This window comes from Caretta caretta, chromosome 10 (genome assembly GCF_965140235.1).
Source record: "Caretta caretta isolate rCarCar2 chromosome 10, rCarCar1.hap1, whole genome shotgun sequence".
Lineage (NCBI taxonomy): Eukaryota > Metazoa > Chordata > Testudines > Cheloniidae > Caretta > Caretta caretta.
Window position 1 is genome coordinate 72775175 of NC_134215.1, and position 18264 is coordinate 72793438.

An 18264-nucleotide genomic window follows, 5' to 3' on the forward strand; every position below is an offset into this window, starting at 1 on the left:
AAAACTATTTCCCCTTGTTTATTCCCCCCCATCCCCCGCTGTTCCTCAGACATTCTTGTCAACTGCTGGAAATGGCCCACCTCGATTATCACTACAAAAGGGTTTTGCCCTTCCTTCCCCCACCCCCCACCGCCCGCTCTCCTGCTGGTAATAGCTCACCTTAAGTGATCATTCTCATTACAGTGTGTATGGTAACACCCGTTGTTTCATGTTCTCTATGTATACAAATCTCCCCACTGTATTTTCCACTGAATGCATCCGATGAAGTGAGCTATAGCTCACAAAAGCGTATGCTCAAATAAATTGGTTAGTCTCTAAGGTGCCACAAGTCCTCCTTTTCTTTTGCAAATACAGACTAACACGGCTGCTCCTCTGAAACCTGTGTTTATATTGTAGTGCAGAGTGCTACCCTACCGCATGACTCTATTGTCTGTTTCACCTCTGAGTCATGTGGCTAAGACCTACTTTTCATCTTGTCCAAACTGACTTGTAAATCAACGCCTTTGTTCAAATTAAAGACGTCCTCATTCTACTCCATGCAATTGCACACTGAGCACAAGGGAAATCGGAAAGTTCATATTAGGGCCAATAGGAACCCCATCAGGGACTGCTTCAAAGGTCAGTCCCCAATGCCTTAGCCACCCCCGTATAAACAGTCTGCACAGACTCCATTAGTGCATTTCAATCCAATATTAAACACGGCCCTTTGCTAGTGCTATCGAGGCGAATGTTCCACTTTCACGTTTGTAATGCATCATTTGGCTGGATGTAACGTTTAACAATAACCAAGAATTGAAATGGCCTCTGGCTTCACCATATTTGTATTATTAAAGACCAGTAAGTCTCACAGACCACTAGACTGGATTTACCACGTAGATTTGTTTTTCCAGGCCAGAAAATCAACTGGGTTCGTATCCCAAATGTGAGGGTACTGAAAGAGTGATGATGGTTAGTGTTATCCCAGGTGCCAAGGGGTGATCCCAGTCAGGATTTATACCTGTTTATTTCTGAAAATAAAAAAATACTTTTTGTTAGTGAAGTTCAGTGTACTCTAGTGGTTAGAACAGGAGACTAGGAGTCAGGACTACTGGGTTCTAGTCCCAGCTCTGGCCCTCTGTGGTCAGTACATTCATGTTGTGAGGGTGCTTATAGTGAAGCTGACTACCTGTGACCGTCTGGTCAATTGTCCTTCTAGCTGAAATGTCCAAGAGTTTCTCTGCTGGTGAGTCAAAAATGACCAACGGAACCTTGTGAAAGGGCCATTCCTGTACTAATAGTAATGGTAATGGTGCCTGATCTGCTAGGAGACAATGTCCCTTTGGGATTTGCCATGATGATGATGATATGAGATTCACTGAATTTGCGGATGAGTGTTAAGGGAGGTGAGGAGCAAATCGCAGTACTTAATCCCTCTTTACCTTATCATCCCTTTCTATAAAATGGGATGATACCCCTTCCTCAGAGGGAGGCTTACTTCCTGGCTGCCTCCCGTACTTTGGGATCCTTGGACAGTGGATGCTAAAGAAAGTGGCAGCAAAGTATTGTTACTGACTGCCGCACAAATCTACTTGTACACATCTGGATCCTAGAATTATGGCTTTAAACAGCATGTATAATGATCTGTAGGCTTACCAGACAAGCTTGAAGTTGTTCTGGGTCAGGTTTGAGATGCACCCAATTAACTTACTGTGGCTGGAACAGAGGGGTCCTTGCTGTGTTTGGTTCCCCTTCTTTTTGTTATCCTCCTTTCTCCCATATGCCCTTGTAGAATGTCCGGCCTCCCTTGTGTCACTGACAAGATGGGTGTGATGGGAGCTAGTCAGCAATGGACAAAGGTTTTCCATTCTGAGTTACGACCCCCTGACCGAACAGGATATTCCATCTGAATGCTGAGAGTTGTCTGATCTCTTCATGATGCACAAATAACCTGGTTCCTGGAAATTGCATGGGATGGCTCGGACTATGCAAAAGGGTGTCACAGAACTGCTTGCATTCAGCTGTGTCCTGCAACAGCTGAGGGCAAACAAAACAGACTGAGAGACTGCTGGAAAGCTGAGAGAGCAGGTCTTTCAGATACAACCAGTGATTTGGGCAAGCCTGTAGAACAGCTGTGTACAGATTCCAACCTGGGAAAAACACCATTTCTGGAGTGGGGTTAGGTGGCGACAGGTTCCTTCACGGTGCTCCAATTTTACAGGCTGTAGCCTATAACAAGAGGCTTAATAGAAATTACAGGAGAAACAATAGACACAGTGTACCCTGCCCTACAGAATTGGGATAGGTTAGATTAAACCACAAGCTATTACTGAGCCCCATTCTTGGTTTTCCTTAGCTTTAATATGGCTTGGGTTTGCAGGTATTTTTTTCCCCTCACTGCTTGAGACGAGACTGTAGTCTCTTGTCTCAAGTATTCATGGTAGCCCCAGTAGACTCATGTCTTTCTGCAGATATGGCTGGGCAATGTCGGCAAAAAATGTCCAGCAGTGAAAGTCACAGGTCTGGATAGCCTTCCTGAGATATCACACCTTGAATCTTGCCCATCCTACACTTGGGTGGGGAAAGAAGGAATCCTTTGTCAGATAGGTCATTTTTAAAACAACACGTGAGGCACGCACACAATGTTGTGAGCAGTCCTGTGCAGAGATGGGTTGGTAGGCTGGCCGCAGATGAGGCCATCAAGGATGCATGATAATGGTGGTCTCATTTTTCCCACAATTTATCACATGGCTGTTCCAGTTTCATATATGGATTGCATGTATATGTGTATCATTATGGATAAAGTTAGGTATCAATTCTTGGTAAGACTTACTGGCACAGTTCTCCCCTCTGTGCAGAGGGGGCATTGCTCTGAAAGTCCCATTAACCCCAGCGGCTAAACGACCAGTTCATCCTGCATTTGAATGATGGCAAAAATAAACTCCTCTCTCTCCCCCAAGCCTTCCTTATTGCTGATTTTTTTTACATCTAGCATCTATGTCAATGGCTGCTGATTGATATACCTGGTGTACTGTGCAGAAGGGAGAAAGCATCTTCCATGCCATGCTGTTGAATTTGCCCGGTACATCCTCAAGCTGCAATTCATCGCATGGGCTGGAATTTTCAAAAAGGCCTAAGGGAGCCAGGTGCCCATTTCTCATTGACGGACTTTCAGTGGGAGTTGGGCACCCAACACCCGTGGGTCCCTTGGAAAATCCCAGCTTTAAGCACATGCTTAACTGTAAACCCATGAATTATCTCATCCCTATTCAACAAAGCACTGAAGTGTGTGACTTCAGTGGGACTTGTGCATGTGCTTAAGCTTTAAACGCTTTAGCTGAACGGGTTCCTGAGTTCACTGGAATGTGAACAGCATTGTAATAGGTGACTTATGACCTGTCATGCAAGAATGAATAAATAAGGTCCTTTCTACTGACCTGAGCAGAGAGGAGCACAACTGGGCAGAGCAGCAAAGGAGGGGTAGAGCTGTGGCTTTAAGGATTCTTCTGGTAGCTGCATGGTTGGGTTCTGTGGTTGGAGTCCAGGAGAATCATTTCCTACCCTCAAAATTATTCAGCCAGGCATCTGTGCCAGGGTTAATACTGATGCTTGTGGCAATGATTGCTGCTTCTTCCCTTCACCTCTCTGTGGAAGGGGTGGAAGTACTGGGCAAGGTGCAGTAAGGAAGCTCTTGGTATGTCTACACTGCGACTAAACACTGGCCTGTGTCAGCTGACTCAGGCTTGTGGGACTCAGGTTTGTGGGGTGGTAAAACTGAGGTGTAGACGTTCGGGTTGGGCTGGGGCAGCAGCTGACGCTCTGTGACCCTGTGATGGGGAAGGGTCCCGGAGCTCAGACTCCAATGTGAGCCAGAACATCTACCCCGCAGTTTTGCAGCCCAAGCCCTGCAAGCCCAAGGTAGCTGACATGGGGCAGCTGCAGGTGTCTCATTGCAGTGTAGATGTGCACAAGTCTTCACGTATTAAAGAGGCTCTAGCTCAGCGGCAAGTTATGGGCTTGAGGCAGGATTTATTGGGTGAGATTCGGGCCTGTGCTGTGCAGGAGGCCAGACTAGATTATCATAATGGCCCCGTCTGGCCTTAAAATAACTCATCTCTGGGTTCTGTTGCCTGGAGGGGAACAGGGAGGCCAGTACTCCTGAGGAAAGGAATTCATTTCCCCCCCTCCTGCTCCCAAATACATGTAAGGGAGACTATCCAACCTAGGGATTCTCCTGGGCTCAATTCCCATTCTGTGGGCTTTGCTGGAGGAGAGGACAATGTGTTCCAAATAAATTGTCTGTGGAGTATAAGATGGAAGCTGTGCAACTTGGTAAGGTTGTGTTGGCTCTTCAAGGAATCTGAAGCTCTATGGATCTGTAATGGAGGCTCTGGGAACCTGTTCTCTTTTGTTTCTCCTTTGGGGATATAGTTACCAGGCAATTATTTCACACCCTGTAGCACTGCAGACATGTCTCTTCAAGTCCAGTCCCTTACCACGTGGCTGAGAAAATGTATTTTACATTAAAAAAGAAGCCTTTAAAGAAATGCCCTCCAGGCATAAAGCCGATGTGTTTTCTGCATATAACTGTTATTAATACAATGAACTTCTCTTCAGGCTCGCAGGGAGCAGGTTGTGAAGGGAAATGTGAATGTGACTTGATCACTGGAGATATGAACGATATGATACTCATTTTCAGTGCATTGTAGGTCTGATTCCGTCACAGCACCCCAGCCCAGGATTCATTTTGCAGTAATAAAGCAGTGCAACACTCTAAAGCAGGTTTATGTGACATGCGTTCCTGCGGAACATTAGTATAAAATAAACAGATTATATAAGCAATTTTACGTTGGCTCAAAGATGCCAAGATATATAGATCTGGGCAGAGTGGAATGATAAACAGCAAGTATGATTGAAAACTTGCATAACAAAAGCCCCACTGGTGTTAGTGATGGGAGTAAAAGAAATGTTGCTTTAGCTTTGACTTTTTAAAGGTGATTATTGATTTTTGTCTCAGTAATTTGTCACTGTTTATTATATGAGATCTTTTTACCTCTGGTTCGACAGTCACCCCGCACACCTCCAACAACATCCCTTTCTTTCACTACTGCTCTTCCATGACACTTTGGAAATGGTGGAGGCCACTTTGCTGGCACGGATGTCAGCTACTTTGCTTGCAGATGCCAGTTTCCCCTGGATGCTTGCCGCTGGTATGATGGGGTTTGCCCTTACCAGAGAAGTGTAGCCAATTTCCTCGTCCCTTTGCTTCCAATGACAGTTAGCTAAGGGCAGCGTTTATATCAACTGCGAGAGCGTTGGTAGCCACTTGGGCAGTACCACCACACCCAGTATGTGACAGGGAGGGGCTCAGTGCCCCAGCCACGGAGAAGGTGGAGCTGTCTGGGAAATGTGGCTAAACCAAGCAAGGGAAGAGGGAACTCCCATCTGCTTCTCGCAGAGGATGAGGAATAGCACTTCCCTTTTGATAAAACCCTTGGAGACATCCATCCCGTCTCCCATGTTCCACATCCTTGTGTTACAAAGTAAGAACCCACACTTCTTGCTCACTTGTAACTTGTGCTTGTGATGGGGGCGAGGAGGATCCAGACGTGTGTTTGAATGGAGGTGATTATTAGGTGGAACGTGAGAATTGTTGAGACTTGGGGCCACATCCACGTGGGATGTTAGCTTTCAGGAAAGGAAAAGATGAAACCAAACCACCCCCTACACTTAATGGCTGAAGAAGCAGAATAAGAATCCGGACTCCTGGGTAGGGTGACCCAGATGGCAAGTGTGAAAAAGCGGGACACTTTTTTTCGGGGGTGGGAGTGTATAGTTGCGTATATAAGACAAAGCCCCTAATATCAGGATGGTCCCAATAATATCAGGAGGTCTGGTCACCCTACTCCTGGGTTCCATTTCTGGGCCTGCCATTGGCCTGCTCTGAAAGTTACCTCAGCTGGAATTTTCACATTAAACTGTTTAAAATCAGGCCTTACTTTGTGCAGTGTTCAGTACTCCACAGGGCATCTTGACTTCAGGAGGAGGTGACTCTCTGCATCTTTGAAAATCAGGCCACTTTTTTAGGTGCTTAAATATTGGTGGGTGGTTAGGGACTAAATTTAGACAGCAAAGTTGGATCCTGTTGGGAGAGACTGACAAAGGCACAAGGGATAGTTGGGGACCCTCGCTGCCTTTTGACCTTTGCAAACTCTCCCTTTGACTTTGACCTTGAAACTCAAGTAACTTCGTCCTCATACTTGCCTCGTTGATTAATTTGGCTACCTGTGACTCAGTTTACACACATTAAGAATTGTCACTTCTATTCTGATCTGCCCCATAGGGCAAGGGGGGATCTCCAGAAGAGAAGCTCTAGAGAAGTGTTTTCTGTATTACTGCAAAAAACATCTCTGGACAGATGAAAGTGCTGATCCCAGAGGAAGGGTAAATTCTCTAGAGAGTGTCTTTTAAGAGCAAGAAATGTATAAAGTGCACGTAGGGGGAATCATCACTGCTGTGTGCCTTGGCTTCCCTACCTATAAGATGGAGATGATGGGCAGGTGTTACTGTGGCAAACTGTATCGCACTCCTCAGATGAAAGGTATAATGGGAAAGAGTTATAATTGTTCAAGTTTTCTGAGCTTTAGGTGGATAGGAAATGGGATAATGGACACAATACCTCTTGCTGAGAGTTGCTTATAAATCTTAAAGGAACCTGCCCCTCCTCCCTTTTAAAATGGGTGTGAGAGGTTGGACCCCCCTTTCGGGGTGCCACCAGATATGCTGGAGTCCCACTGAGCCTGCCCATTCTACGAGCCTGGGCTTCCTCACCCTGTCCTTGCTGTGCCAGGCCCTCAAGCCTTCTTTAGCACACACACAGGGAAGGCCACACCCAGCTGCAGATACAGACTGAAATCATCTCTGTGTGGGAGGATCAGCTCGGGGATTTACCCAGTACTGATGTGCACTCCTCCTTTGGGGTGTAAACCCAAAATAATATTGTCTTGCACTGTATAGAAAGCTCTGTACAATGCAAGCTCATAAAAATCACCCCATCCCTCAATGTGGAGGGAGATAAGCACAGCTTTTTGCCCCTTCCCACCCCCAACCCCCAGATATGAATTGCACAAACTCAGTTTTGGTATAAACAAGAAATAAGTTTATTAACTACAAAAGCTAAATTTTAAGTGATTATAAGGGATAGCAAACAGAACAAAGCAGATTAGTGAGCAAATAAAACAAAACACACAGACTAAGTTTAATACACTAAATAGGTAGGATATAAATTAACAAATTCTCACCCTGAGTGATAAGCAGGATGGCAGATTCTTAAGGCACAAGTTGCCTGGGCTTTCCCAGGTTTTCATACACAGTCTAAAGACGCTTCTAGCTTGGGACCATCACTTCCCACAGTTCAGTCTTTGTTCCTCAGGTGTTTCCAGGTGTGGTGTTGTAGGGAGTGTGAGGTTCCCCCATAATGTCATTGTCCCCCTTTTATATCTTCTCCCCACTTGCTAGAAAGCTCTTTTGCTGTGACATAGGTCAAACAGTTCCCATTGTGTGGTGCTAACTCTGAGAGGTTTCCATTGTACACAGTTCCTGGGGTAATCCTTGTGCTTGTGCACATTTCCTCAGTAAGCCATTAACATCGTTTGGCCTCTTTACTCTTGAACCTGAAAGGCTGCTTGTGGGTGTTTTCAACCTCAGGACATGTTTCAGCGACACATACATAGCCAAACTTCATAACCTCACATATGACAATAGCACATACAATCCAACGAGATATTACTGTTGAGACTTTAAGAATGACACCTCACAAGGCATACTTTGTATAAAGCACATCCTAATTACATGACAGTGGTGAATATTGGGGTGTCAGGATGTCACAATGGGGGTTATGGTTTCCACAGAGGATGGAAACAATGCCATCTCTTTTAGATTCTGGGTTGGACTCTGAATTCAAGTTCTGGCTGTCTGAGCGCAGAAGCTGCATTTACTAGAGAGGGTTCCTCGGCGTGCTGTGTATCTCAGAACAGCAGTTTCCCCTTTGAATCACACTGTTTCATCTCATCAGGCATCCTGCCTCTTAACAGTGATCACACCAGCGCTTGAGAGAATGATGAGCAGTCTCCTCCCTTCCATAATGCACTTACCCAGTTGTTTAATGCTGTATTTCTGGGGTACAGAGAAAAAATATTTCCATCACTTTGTCTTGAAGCATGGGATTTGATTTTTTCCCTCATGTTGTCTTACATTCCATATGCAAATATTACTAGTGGACCCCTTCAAATCCAGCCCCACCCAGTATCTGACCTGACCTTTTCCTGCTGCAGAATGTCTATGGAGAGCCAGCCTACTGCTTATAGTCAGCGTCTCATGGGATTTGGCCCTTGATCATGTGTTTGATCCTTTAGGTATGTAATCATTAGAATTTTGGCCCTAGGTGCACCCTAGATTTGGGGTGCTTGGTTCTGGCAACCATCACTTTCACTCCAAAGCATTTCCAGAATCGTTTGTGCTGATTTCAGTGAGGATCCCGATAATGGCTGCTCTTAGAGGCCCCCACATAGAGATTGGTCTCTCCCCATGCAAGGTGCATTTTACTGACCTCCTGCAGATGAGTGACCATGGTGGTGTCTCCTAACTGTCGTGCACTATGGGGGCTGCCTATTATACTGATGCCTAAATGCAGCTCTTGGTACATTAGAAAGGGGGCACTAAGTCACTAGCACCAAAAAAATAGTGGTTTGGTTTCGGGGGAGGACAGTTGCAGCTGAAGAAATGATGAAAATTGTTTTTCATACTGGAGTCTTTGGATGTCCAGGAACCCAAGGTCCTTATCTTTCACACAAGTAAAGTAACAGAAGTAGGCTATTCTGTTCGTCCATTTTATTGCCAAGAGGCATTTCTTTGGCATAACAGCATCCTGGTGTATCCTAATAGGGTCTAGCTGCCCTGAGAGGACAGCTGCTGTCAGAATACTTTAAAGTTGGACAGAACATTTCCTGCTTTTTGAGGTATATCAGCAAACATTCTGACCGCCTCCACTGGGAGACTATTTTTATACTGTCCAGGGGCTGTCTTATATTATGAGATCGCTATCACTTTTTTTTATTTGAATCCTAACTGCATGTCATAGGATGACCTTAAAAATATCATCTCCATCTCTGAGGAAAAAAAACCAGACACCCTGTTTCCAAGATGGAATTGGGTTGTCTTTTTTAAGGAGACATGACCATGAAAATAAAAGTATGTTGGATTTCTTCCATGAGCGTGGCAGAGAGCAGTTGTTGTACCCAGTGCTGCATCTTCTTGGCTCTAAACTGATGTTGCATAAAACCCACAAGTGTATTTCTTTGCATTGTGTAAATCTTAATTGGACTATCTCTTTTGAAATTGTCTTGTCAGTAAGTGAAGCTCCCAGCTATTAATAAATCTGTAAAAGATTCTTTTAAAATGTTTGTTCAACTTAATTTTTATTTATTTTGCAAAGAAACTTTCTGTTGGGGCTCAACTCCTTACCTTTGTGGCTGCTTTTTGAGTCAGTTATGTGACACGCTGCCAATGTGTGAGCCAAGTGTCAGTGTGTCAGCAAGGCCATGAGTTCAGACAGAAAGGGATCAGGTGCCTAGCTTGTCTGATATGTGCTTTGGTGTGCGTTCTTCAACTGCTCCATGGGAGAGTTGGGTTTCAGTGTTAAAACCACAGTCCCAAAAGGGAAGGGGTGAAAGGTTAGGCGAGCCCTTGACAACAGGCAATTCAGCTTTGCAGAGTGCACAGTAGAAAGGAGCTCTCCGCACACACCAGCTCCTCCAAAACATATGTACTTCTGATGGGAACTCAAACTAGTACTGAGGAACATGGGTGAGTTTGAGGGGTTCACCGCTTGTACTGCTCAGTGTTAAGGATGTGCTTGAATGATATGCATGCACCCAATCAGATTCAAACTTTGGGGTCAATGTTTATAAAGTGCCTATGGGAGTTGGGAACCTTTGGCTTTTAGGACTCCAACCCTCTTTGTGAATGTGACTTAGGTGCCTAAGTCATGCAAGCATTTCTGAAAATGTTGCCTGTGGTCTTACACCAAGGTCTAGAAGGCATTGTGGTTGCCTTGCCTAGTGCTGCTAATACAGCATCTGATTATACTAGCACCCTTGATCATGTCCCATAGCCCCTGGCTTCACAAGCAGGCAGACGTTCCAAGGGACTACTTGCAGTGTAATGGCCTGATCCAAAGTCCACTGAAATCAGTGGAAAGACTCCTATTGACTTCCCTGGGCTCTAGATCAGGCCCAAACATACTAACAGCTGTGAGTCATCATGGCAAGATCTGCAAATGGAGTAAACAGAATACAGGTTATTAGCCAAGATGGGCAGGGATGATGTCCCTAGCCTCTGTTTGCCAGCAGCTGGGAAGGGTGGACAGGGGATGGATCACTTGATGATTACCTGTTCTGTTCATTCTCTCTGGGGCACCTGGCATTGGCCACAGTCAGAAGACAGGATACTGGGCTAGATGGACCTTTTGGTCTGACCCAGTAAGGCCGTTCTTATGTTATGTAGGTTATGTGCTCTTTAAGTAATTGTCTCTGGATTTCTCTCTCTTTGTAGGTGAGTGTTTTAACTACCTTGGAGCGGCGATTCAACCTGCAGAGCGCTGATGTGGGGGTGATAGCCAGCAGCTTTGAGATTGGGAACCTGGCCCTCATTCTCTTTGTGAGCTACTTTGGAGCCCGGGGGCACAGGCCACGTTTGATAGGATGCGGAGGAATAGTCATGGCTCTGGGCGCCCTCCTTTCTGCGTTGCCTGAATTTCTGACCCATCAGTACGAATATGAATCTGGGGAAATACGCTGGGGGGCTGAAGGGAGGGATGTATGTGCTGCCAACGGGTCCACCAGCAACGAGGGACCAGACCCGGATCTTATCTGCAGGAATAGGACTACCACCAACATGATGTACTTGCTTCTCATTGGAGCGCAAGTGCTCCTAGGCATTGGTGCTACCCCTGTACAGCCACTAGGAGTTTCCTACATCGATGACCACGTGAGACGGAAAGATTCCTCCCTATATATAGGTAAGAGTTTGAAGTTTCTTGAATGCACTTGAGGTGTTCCTGCTATTGCGGCTCATTCTGTTGTCTGGTTTTCCGGCATCAATAGAAAGGATGAATTTGAGGTTCTTCTCTGTGCTTCTATGTCTGTGAAGGTACCTTGGCTTTGGTCTACCAAGAACTAACTACTACAAGAAACATCTCTCTGCCACCTATAACCATTGTGCCCTCCCTGTCCCTTTCCACTTAAAATACCATGGCAGAGAAATGCAGGGGTCTTCGCTCTTAGTAGAGAAAGCTGGTGATGTGTTGTCATCCTTTGGGTTGGCAGTCATAACGAGGCAGTGGATGATTAGGAAAGATGTTCCCTTGGTATTTCTTTTCATAGCAATTTCCCATGTCCCTTAAACTCCAATGATATTGGTCACTTGTCGTTGAGCTTTAGCTGCAGAACATCAAAGACAGGGTGAACATCAAAGTAGCTCATAAGACAGTAATTAACCACCTTATCCAGCATACCCTAGCTGCCTCCATAGCGTGTTAGTTGACATGTCTAATGATTACTCTATGAAGGCACCGGATGCAAGGGGACATTTCTCCTTGCAAGTTTTCTAATAATTCCTTAGAAAAGCTATTCTGAGCACACACCCCTGACAGACAAAGTTCTCTTTGTAGAGCAGGTGCTCCTACTCAGCATCTTGTGGAAAGACCCCAGAAAATGTTACCGATACGGGTGCAGGATGGCAAAGCTGGTAAGTCTATTGTGATCTATGGGGAGTTAGGCATCTAACTCCCAATAGTGGTGATCATGTTGCAAAATTACTCACTCTATCTCAGGCAGCTTGGAGTTAGTTGTATGATGTTACATGTTCAGGGGTAATGCTCGGTTTTGGTTATCAACTGAAATATCCTGGCCTTAGGGTAAAGAGCTCATGGGTTTCTGCGAGGAACCCCTCAGTGACTGTGCTTCAGAAAACTTTGTGAGTGAAGTTGTCCTCTGAAAGCCTCTAGACTCTGTGCCCATCTGTTGTCTATATCTGCTCCATTTCCATAAGACTCAGTAGTAACTAGCCATCAATTCTGCTGGCCCCAATTCAGCAAAGCACGGAGGCATTTGCTTATCTAATTTGCCTGCCTGCCTGTGTTCTTCATGTGTCCCTCAGCATGGTATTTTATTGGCTACAGAAACTTCACCCCCTGACCTACTTTGACTGGAAGCCAAAAGACAATCCCATCAACAAACCACCCTTGCTATGACCTCTCCGGTTGAGTTACCAAATAGAACAAAATATACCTGGCTGGAATCACCACTCGGGTAACCCTGCTCAGCTTCTGTTGCCATTTCTGAATATGTCCCATGATATCAAACTTAGTGAAACAGCGGGGACACCGATCGGATAGGTTGGCTGTTGTAGTCTTCTCCTAGATTAATGCCTCTTGCATCTACTTAAGGTTCCAGCATGTGCACGGCACAGCCCATTCATTCCTTAAGTGGTCATAAAATCATTATTTCAGCATTTAGCTCCGCACGCTGGAATTTTATGCTCTGAGCATTTTACTTGAATTTTGTGTGAGGGTTCCACTGTATAAAGAGGACTGGAAATATATCACTTTGTGTGTAAAATACAGGATAACAAAGGGCCTCAAGGTAAATACAAAGCTGAATTCACTGGAGCAACTCTGTCAATGCCACAAACCAGGAGTTTAAATTAAGTCTTATAACGATTTCAGAATCATTGATCATAAAGAAATATCTTGAAAAATTAGCAATTTGCTTAAGTCAGTGGAGTAGATACATTGGCAAGATAGATATGACAGCTCTGAGATCGGGACTGGGGAGGGGTACGTGCGCAGGGTGGTAAGGAGGAGGTGCTATCAGGAATTTTGTTCGAGACATTAAACTTGCTGCTTTAACATAACCTTTAAAGAGTTGGTGGTTTAACTGATGCTGGGAAAATACTGACAAAACAAAGTCCACTCAACAATCATTTGAATTTCCTCATAAACTTGCTTCCCAACTGTTTTGGTTTTCACTTTTTGCAAACAGCGTGTTTTTGTTAAACTGGCATGAATGTTCATGAAAACTCATTCCTAGCAGTTCAAAATGTGATTATTTGTGCCAGAAATGTGTGTGCACTTATTCAGTCGGGGACCAGCAGTATCAATGAGTAATTTCTGACCCATCGCATCCATGCATCACAACTTGGCTTGTTAAATACTGTTTATCGAATGCTTTCTTCAGACTGTGATCAATTCATAGAGTAAAAGAGTGAAAATCATTCTCTGAATAAATATGAATATAAAATAAACAAGAAGGAATCTGGATCTGCTTTGTATTTGTCACTAGCAGGAAGGAAGGTTAAATTCTTCAGATAAAATACTGATTGTGAATTATTTGTTCAGCTTTTAATTTAGTTGACTTTTTCAGTGATGTCAAATGATGGAATTTTCAGTGACCTTGGCAAAAAGACCTTGGTTCATTCTCCATTGTGTTATACACCCTCAGTTATTCCCTGTTTATTGTCACTATGCAGTACTTTATACCAACCTTCTTCTCCTATAATAAAGTGTTCACTCTGTAGGGGCTGTGCTGTATGCATCCAGGATAAGAGATTCCTGGGATAAGTTCTATAATTTTAAATCAGGAGTAAAGTGAACACAGATTACTGCCATAGGAGAGAAACTAATTAATAATGATAGTCCAGACAGTCATGTTGTCACATTAGACAGCTGCAAAGAGATGATCATTTCTTGGCCAAACTATGTAACTTTTGCCATATGGCTCACTTCAATAATGTACAAATTGTGTCTGGTCTATGATTTTGCTAGGCAAAGCATTTATCTGACTCCTAGGTATTAGTTAATATCTGCTCACCCCTGACTTGACCAGAAAGGATAAGAATTCCTTCAAGAGTGCTCATACAGTGAACTGGATGGAACTGTCCTCGTGTACTGTGTCTATTTCTATTCATTCATGTTGCACAAGAGTGAGACATTCTGGCAAGTAACTGTAGAAGGTGTCTAATGCCACCTATCTAGTGAGAAACTGACATTTGGGAAACGCTTGTGGTGGGGAAACTCCACCATAATATGAGGTGTGGGGGGCAGGGGGGGAGTGGAGCATGGATTTGAAAACTATCATGAAACCTGATAGAATTAAGGGAAGGATAAACAAATTAGGAATGTAACTGTGTGAGCCTCAGGGCTGGAAATTTGTTACTACATAATGATACAGATATTGCAGTTCACGGGCCATCCATTCCTGGTGTAACTCCACTGAAGGCGATGGAGAAAAGGATGAATTTAGACCATTCTGTCTAGGCTCAAAACCTTCAAAGACTTATGCATATGCTTAATTGTACCGTCTCCGTGAATAGTCCCATTGGATCTAAAATACAAACACTTTGCAAACTTAGTGTATTATAGTCCCACAACATTTAGATATGTCATTACATGCACATATGAAGTTATGTTTAATTAGCTACCCTGACCACAGCTGCATGTACAATTGTGAAAAGTGTGTGTCCTAGTTAGAGCCCTGATCCAGCAGTTGGATCCATGCGGGCAGATCCTTGCGCCTGTGCTCGTCATCATGGACTTCAGTGGGATTCCATGTGGGTCCCGTTACAGGTTTAAGAGTGCAAATTTATGCATGCACAATTTCCCCCCTCCACTTTTGTAAAATCTGACACATGGCGTTGGGGAGAGTGTCCAAGGCCCTGACTTGGCAAGATACATAAATATGTGCCTAACTTTAAGCATGTGTGTATTCCCATTGAAATATGGGACTTCTCGGGTGGTTAAAGCTGGGCCCATGTATATGCACCTTGCTGAGCCAGGGGTGGAGCTTCTTTGGATTTCATCCTCGCAAAGAGCGAGGGGTGAAATGCTAACAGAAGGATATCTCATCGGGATCGGCTCCTGCTATGTTATATTTCAAATTTCTAGAGACAGTAGCAGTGCTTTGGGTTTATGATGCATGCAACATGTTGCTTCCAATCGCAAACAGACTGTTGCTGAAGTAACCAGCCCTAGGAAAATAAGAAGGAGGAACTTAGTGGTAACTGAAGGAATATCAAATCAGAGATCCCCACTCCATACAAGGATTCTTAAAAGAAAGACAGTTTTGCCTTAACATAGACAAGGCTTTGCTGTCTCTTGATATCTTTTCCTACTAATGACGGGATACAAGTTCTTTCATTTCATCTACCAAGAGTTCATTTAGCTCAAAGGTCATGACAATAGCAAAGGGAGCCAAAGAGATTTAAAAAAACAAAAAACCTGTTAGATCATTGAGGTTGTGAAAGGCATTTGATTCAGAGCTTGTTTATTTGCTTTTTTTTCTTATCCAACATCATACTGTTTCATCTCTTTAAAACAAATCTGATTTCCTCTCAAAAGATTCCAAGCCAGGGAGCAGTTCCAAAGCAGTTTACCTACTTTACATGTATGTTTCTCTGTAGTCATCATAAAGAAACAATTTTGGATGGGGAATTCCCCCCAGGGGAACCTGCATAGCTCATTATTCCTCTACCTTCACTGACAGTGACGCTTCCCTCATGATATCCATTTTTTCCAAACGGTAAATTATTTCTATAAAATAAATGTTAACTTCTAAATAGTGTGATTCTCTCCCATTACCCCTGCTAACAGCTTTTATTATGAGGAATTCTGTGTTTATACTGTTCTGCTGCCCATGGGTCTGATCTTCACTACTGAAGCCAATGGGGATTTTGTTACTAGAAGGATTGGATGCCATATGGGACATATAGTATAATTGGGGAAAACATATTTATGTAAGTCCCTGTTTATCGTTTTAAACTTGCTGCCTTCTGGAGGAGTGTTTTGTGATCATTAAACATCCAGCAGTTTAGACATTAATTTGTATATCTTGGCAAAATTCCATCTTAAAGTAAAATAAGCCATCTCCCTAAAGTCCTTCTGCGTGACAGTGGATGAAGGTTACTTAACTGTTGCATAAAGTTGCCATTAAAGGCTGCCCCATTTCACCCCAGTAATTGTTGCCTTTTGAAGCTGAGTGAATGACCTTTGTATAGTCAGCATATGACTTGGCATAATTAGAGATGAAAGATGCTACATGCATTCAGGAGATTATTACTATCTAAATCATTCTGTTGATATAGAAAATTAAAGGGACTACATCAGATCGCACTGGCTTTCCGTTCCTTTCATTGGGCACCAGATTGGGCCCTTAATGTATTAAGTTTGAGATGGCCCCAAAATTTGTCCTTCCCCAACATTGGTTTCTTTATTGACATGTCCTCTGAATTCAGGATTCCCATCACTGTAAATCTCCCACAGGCTTGCAAGAGTGGATCCCCTCTGGAAGACGGAAGAATTGCATTAAGGCACTTCCAGAATGGTGCAGAGCAGTTCTGAGCACAGGAAGCAGGCACACTCCTGTCATGCTGCAGGGAAAGTAGAGAATGAGGGGAGGGAGAAAATAGGACAGGTCCAGTTAGGCCCTCCTAGTTCCATCTTCCAAACTCCATGTCCTTGCACCATATGTAGTCACTGGCACCTGGGCAAGGTAAATGCCATCCCTGGTGTGTGAGTGGAGAATTGATTTCAATGTGTTCTCCATTCACTTTGCACAGGTATAAATGATGAGATGAGGCAGGCGGGAATTGGGCCCTTTATTTTCATTATTCACTTTCATTCCTGCAGTTTTAGCATCTTTTTATTTTATTTTCCATGTGACTGTGTGAAACCTTTTTTTTTTTTTTTTAAGTTCCGAAGAAGTGCCGATACTCGCCTTGTGTGAGCTCTTGTTTGATTTAAGCACCAGCTCAAGTCTGCTGAGCTGCAACACAGGGAAGACCAATATAAAGTAGCTTGAATCCTGAAGTCTTCAGTGATAAATGTCAATTGAAAACCCACTCAAATTAGTTTGTGTCCGTCAAAAAGACAGCAACCGTTGCGCCTGGGAGAAACAGAAGTATTTTCTTTATTGACCAGTATTAAACCTGCAGATCAGTAACTGTGGCAATGGGTTAATGGCCAGTTCAAAGCATAGGATGCTGAATATAGAAGGGCATCAGATTTTGTGTTCTGGCAACCACTGCTTTGTATTACAACACAATGTTGACATGTTTTTATTTGAGAGGTCACTTTAGCAAGCTAAGCAAGTACTGTGAACCTCAAGACCATACATCTTATATGTTCATTATGTTAGGGTTGGTCAAAAAATTTCTGTCACTTTTTTTTGATGAACAATCAGATTTTAAATTAAATATATTTTTGTGAAACTGAGCACTTGAATAAGGGCCAGATTTGTCAAATGAGCTCATCACATCCTTGCAAATCTGGCCATACATTTTGCAGTATTTGCTATTGGGTCACAGAGTACTTCTGAAAAGTCTGGCCCTTATTTAGGTGCCTAAATAGGAGCTGAAGACTTGAAAATCTGCCCAGGAGCTCCATTGGAAATTGGTTCCCATGTTTCCTTATGTGACACATTATCCAAAGTATGGTGTCTTGTTAACACTGTAGATGGGTCAGGCCCAGCGCTCCTGCTGGGGACCAGGGTCTAGGCATGGGGACTTGCCCCGTTCCGCGCACCTGCCCAGCGCTCCTGTCAGGGAGCGGAGTGGGGGTGCGATTTGGGTGGGCTGAGATGCCGCTGCATTGAATTTAAGCTCCTGGCCACCTTGAAATCTCTGCCCCGCCCTTGCCGAATCTTCCAATTGCTCCCAGCCCCCTCCATCCTGCCCATGTTCTCCTCACCCCTGACCCATCCACTTGTCAATATCCCACACACTCACATCAGTACCTTCTCTCCTGTGGCCCTTTTATGCTTGGTCCTACTTCCCTGAACTCATCCACAAGACCTCTGCCTTGTCCATATTTAAGACCCTCTAAAAGTCCACTTCCGTCATGCCATCTACAGTGACTCTAGTTGGCTTGTCTACATGCACCCTGTTCCTTCCCCTTAATCTCTATCTGATTGTCTCTCAGACAGTATGAGCTCCTCAGGGTAGGGATCCAGTGATGTACTGGTAAAAAATGAAGTGGGTAAACTCCCCTTCCTGGTGTTCCAGGGCAGTGGCCTGGTAGACACTGAGGATTCCCTTATTTTGAATTGGGTTTAGGGTAGGATGACATTAGGGGTTGGAAGTGACATTAAAATGCACTTCGGGGTGAGCATAACTAACTAGTAGATAACGTGCATGGCAGTTGTGATGTTCATACAACCAGCATGTACTTGTCACAGG

General features: G+C 44.1%; 1 protein-coding gene across 1 annotated transcript in view; it reads left to right on the top strand.

The window, feature by feature from the left end:
• The window catches only part of SLCO3A1 (solute carrier organic anion transporter family member 3A1), a 215929-nt gene that overhangs the window by 21810 nt on the left and 175855 nt on the right, over positions 1-18264 (top strand). The window contains exon 2 of the mRNA XM_048868205.2: positions 10588-11053. Within this exon, the coding sequence (XP_048724162.2) occupies positions 10588-11053 (466 nt within the window). The remainder of the gene's footprint in view (positions 1-10587; positions 11054-18264) is intronic.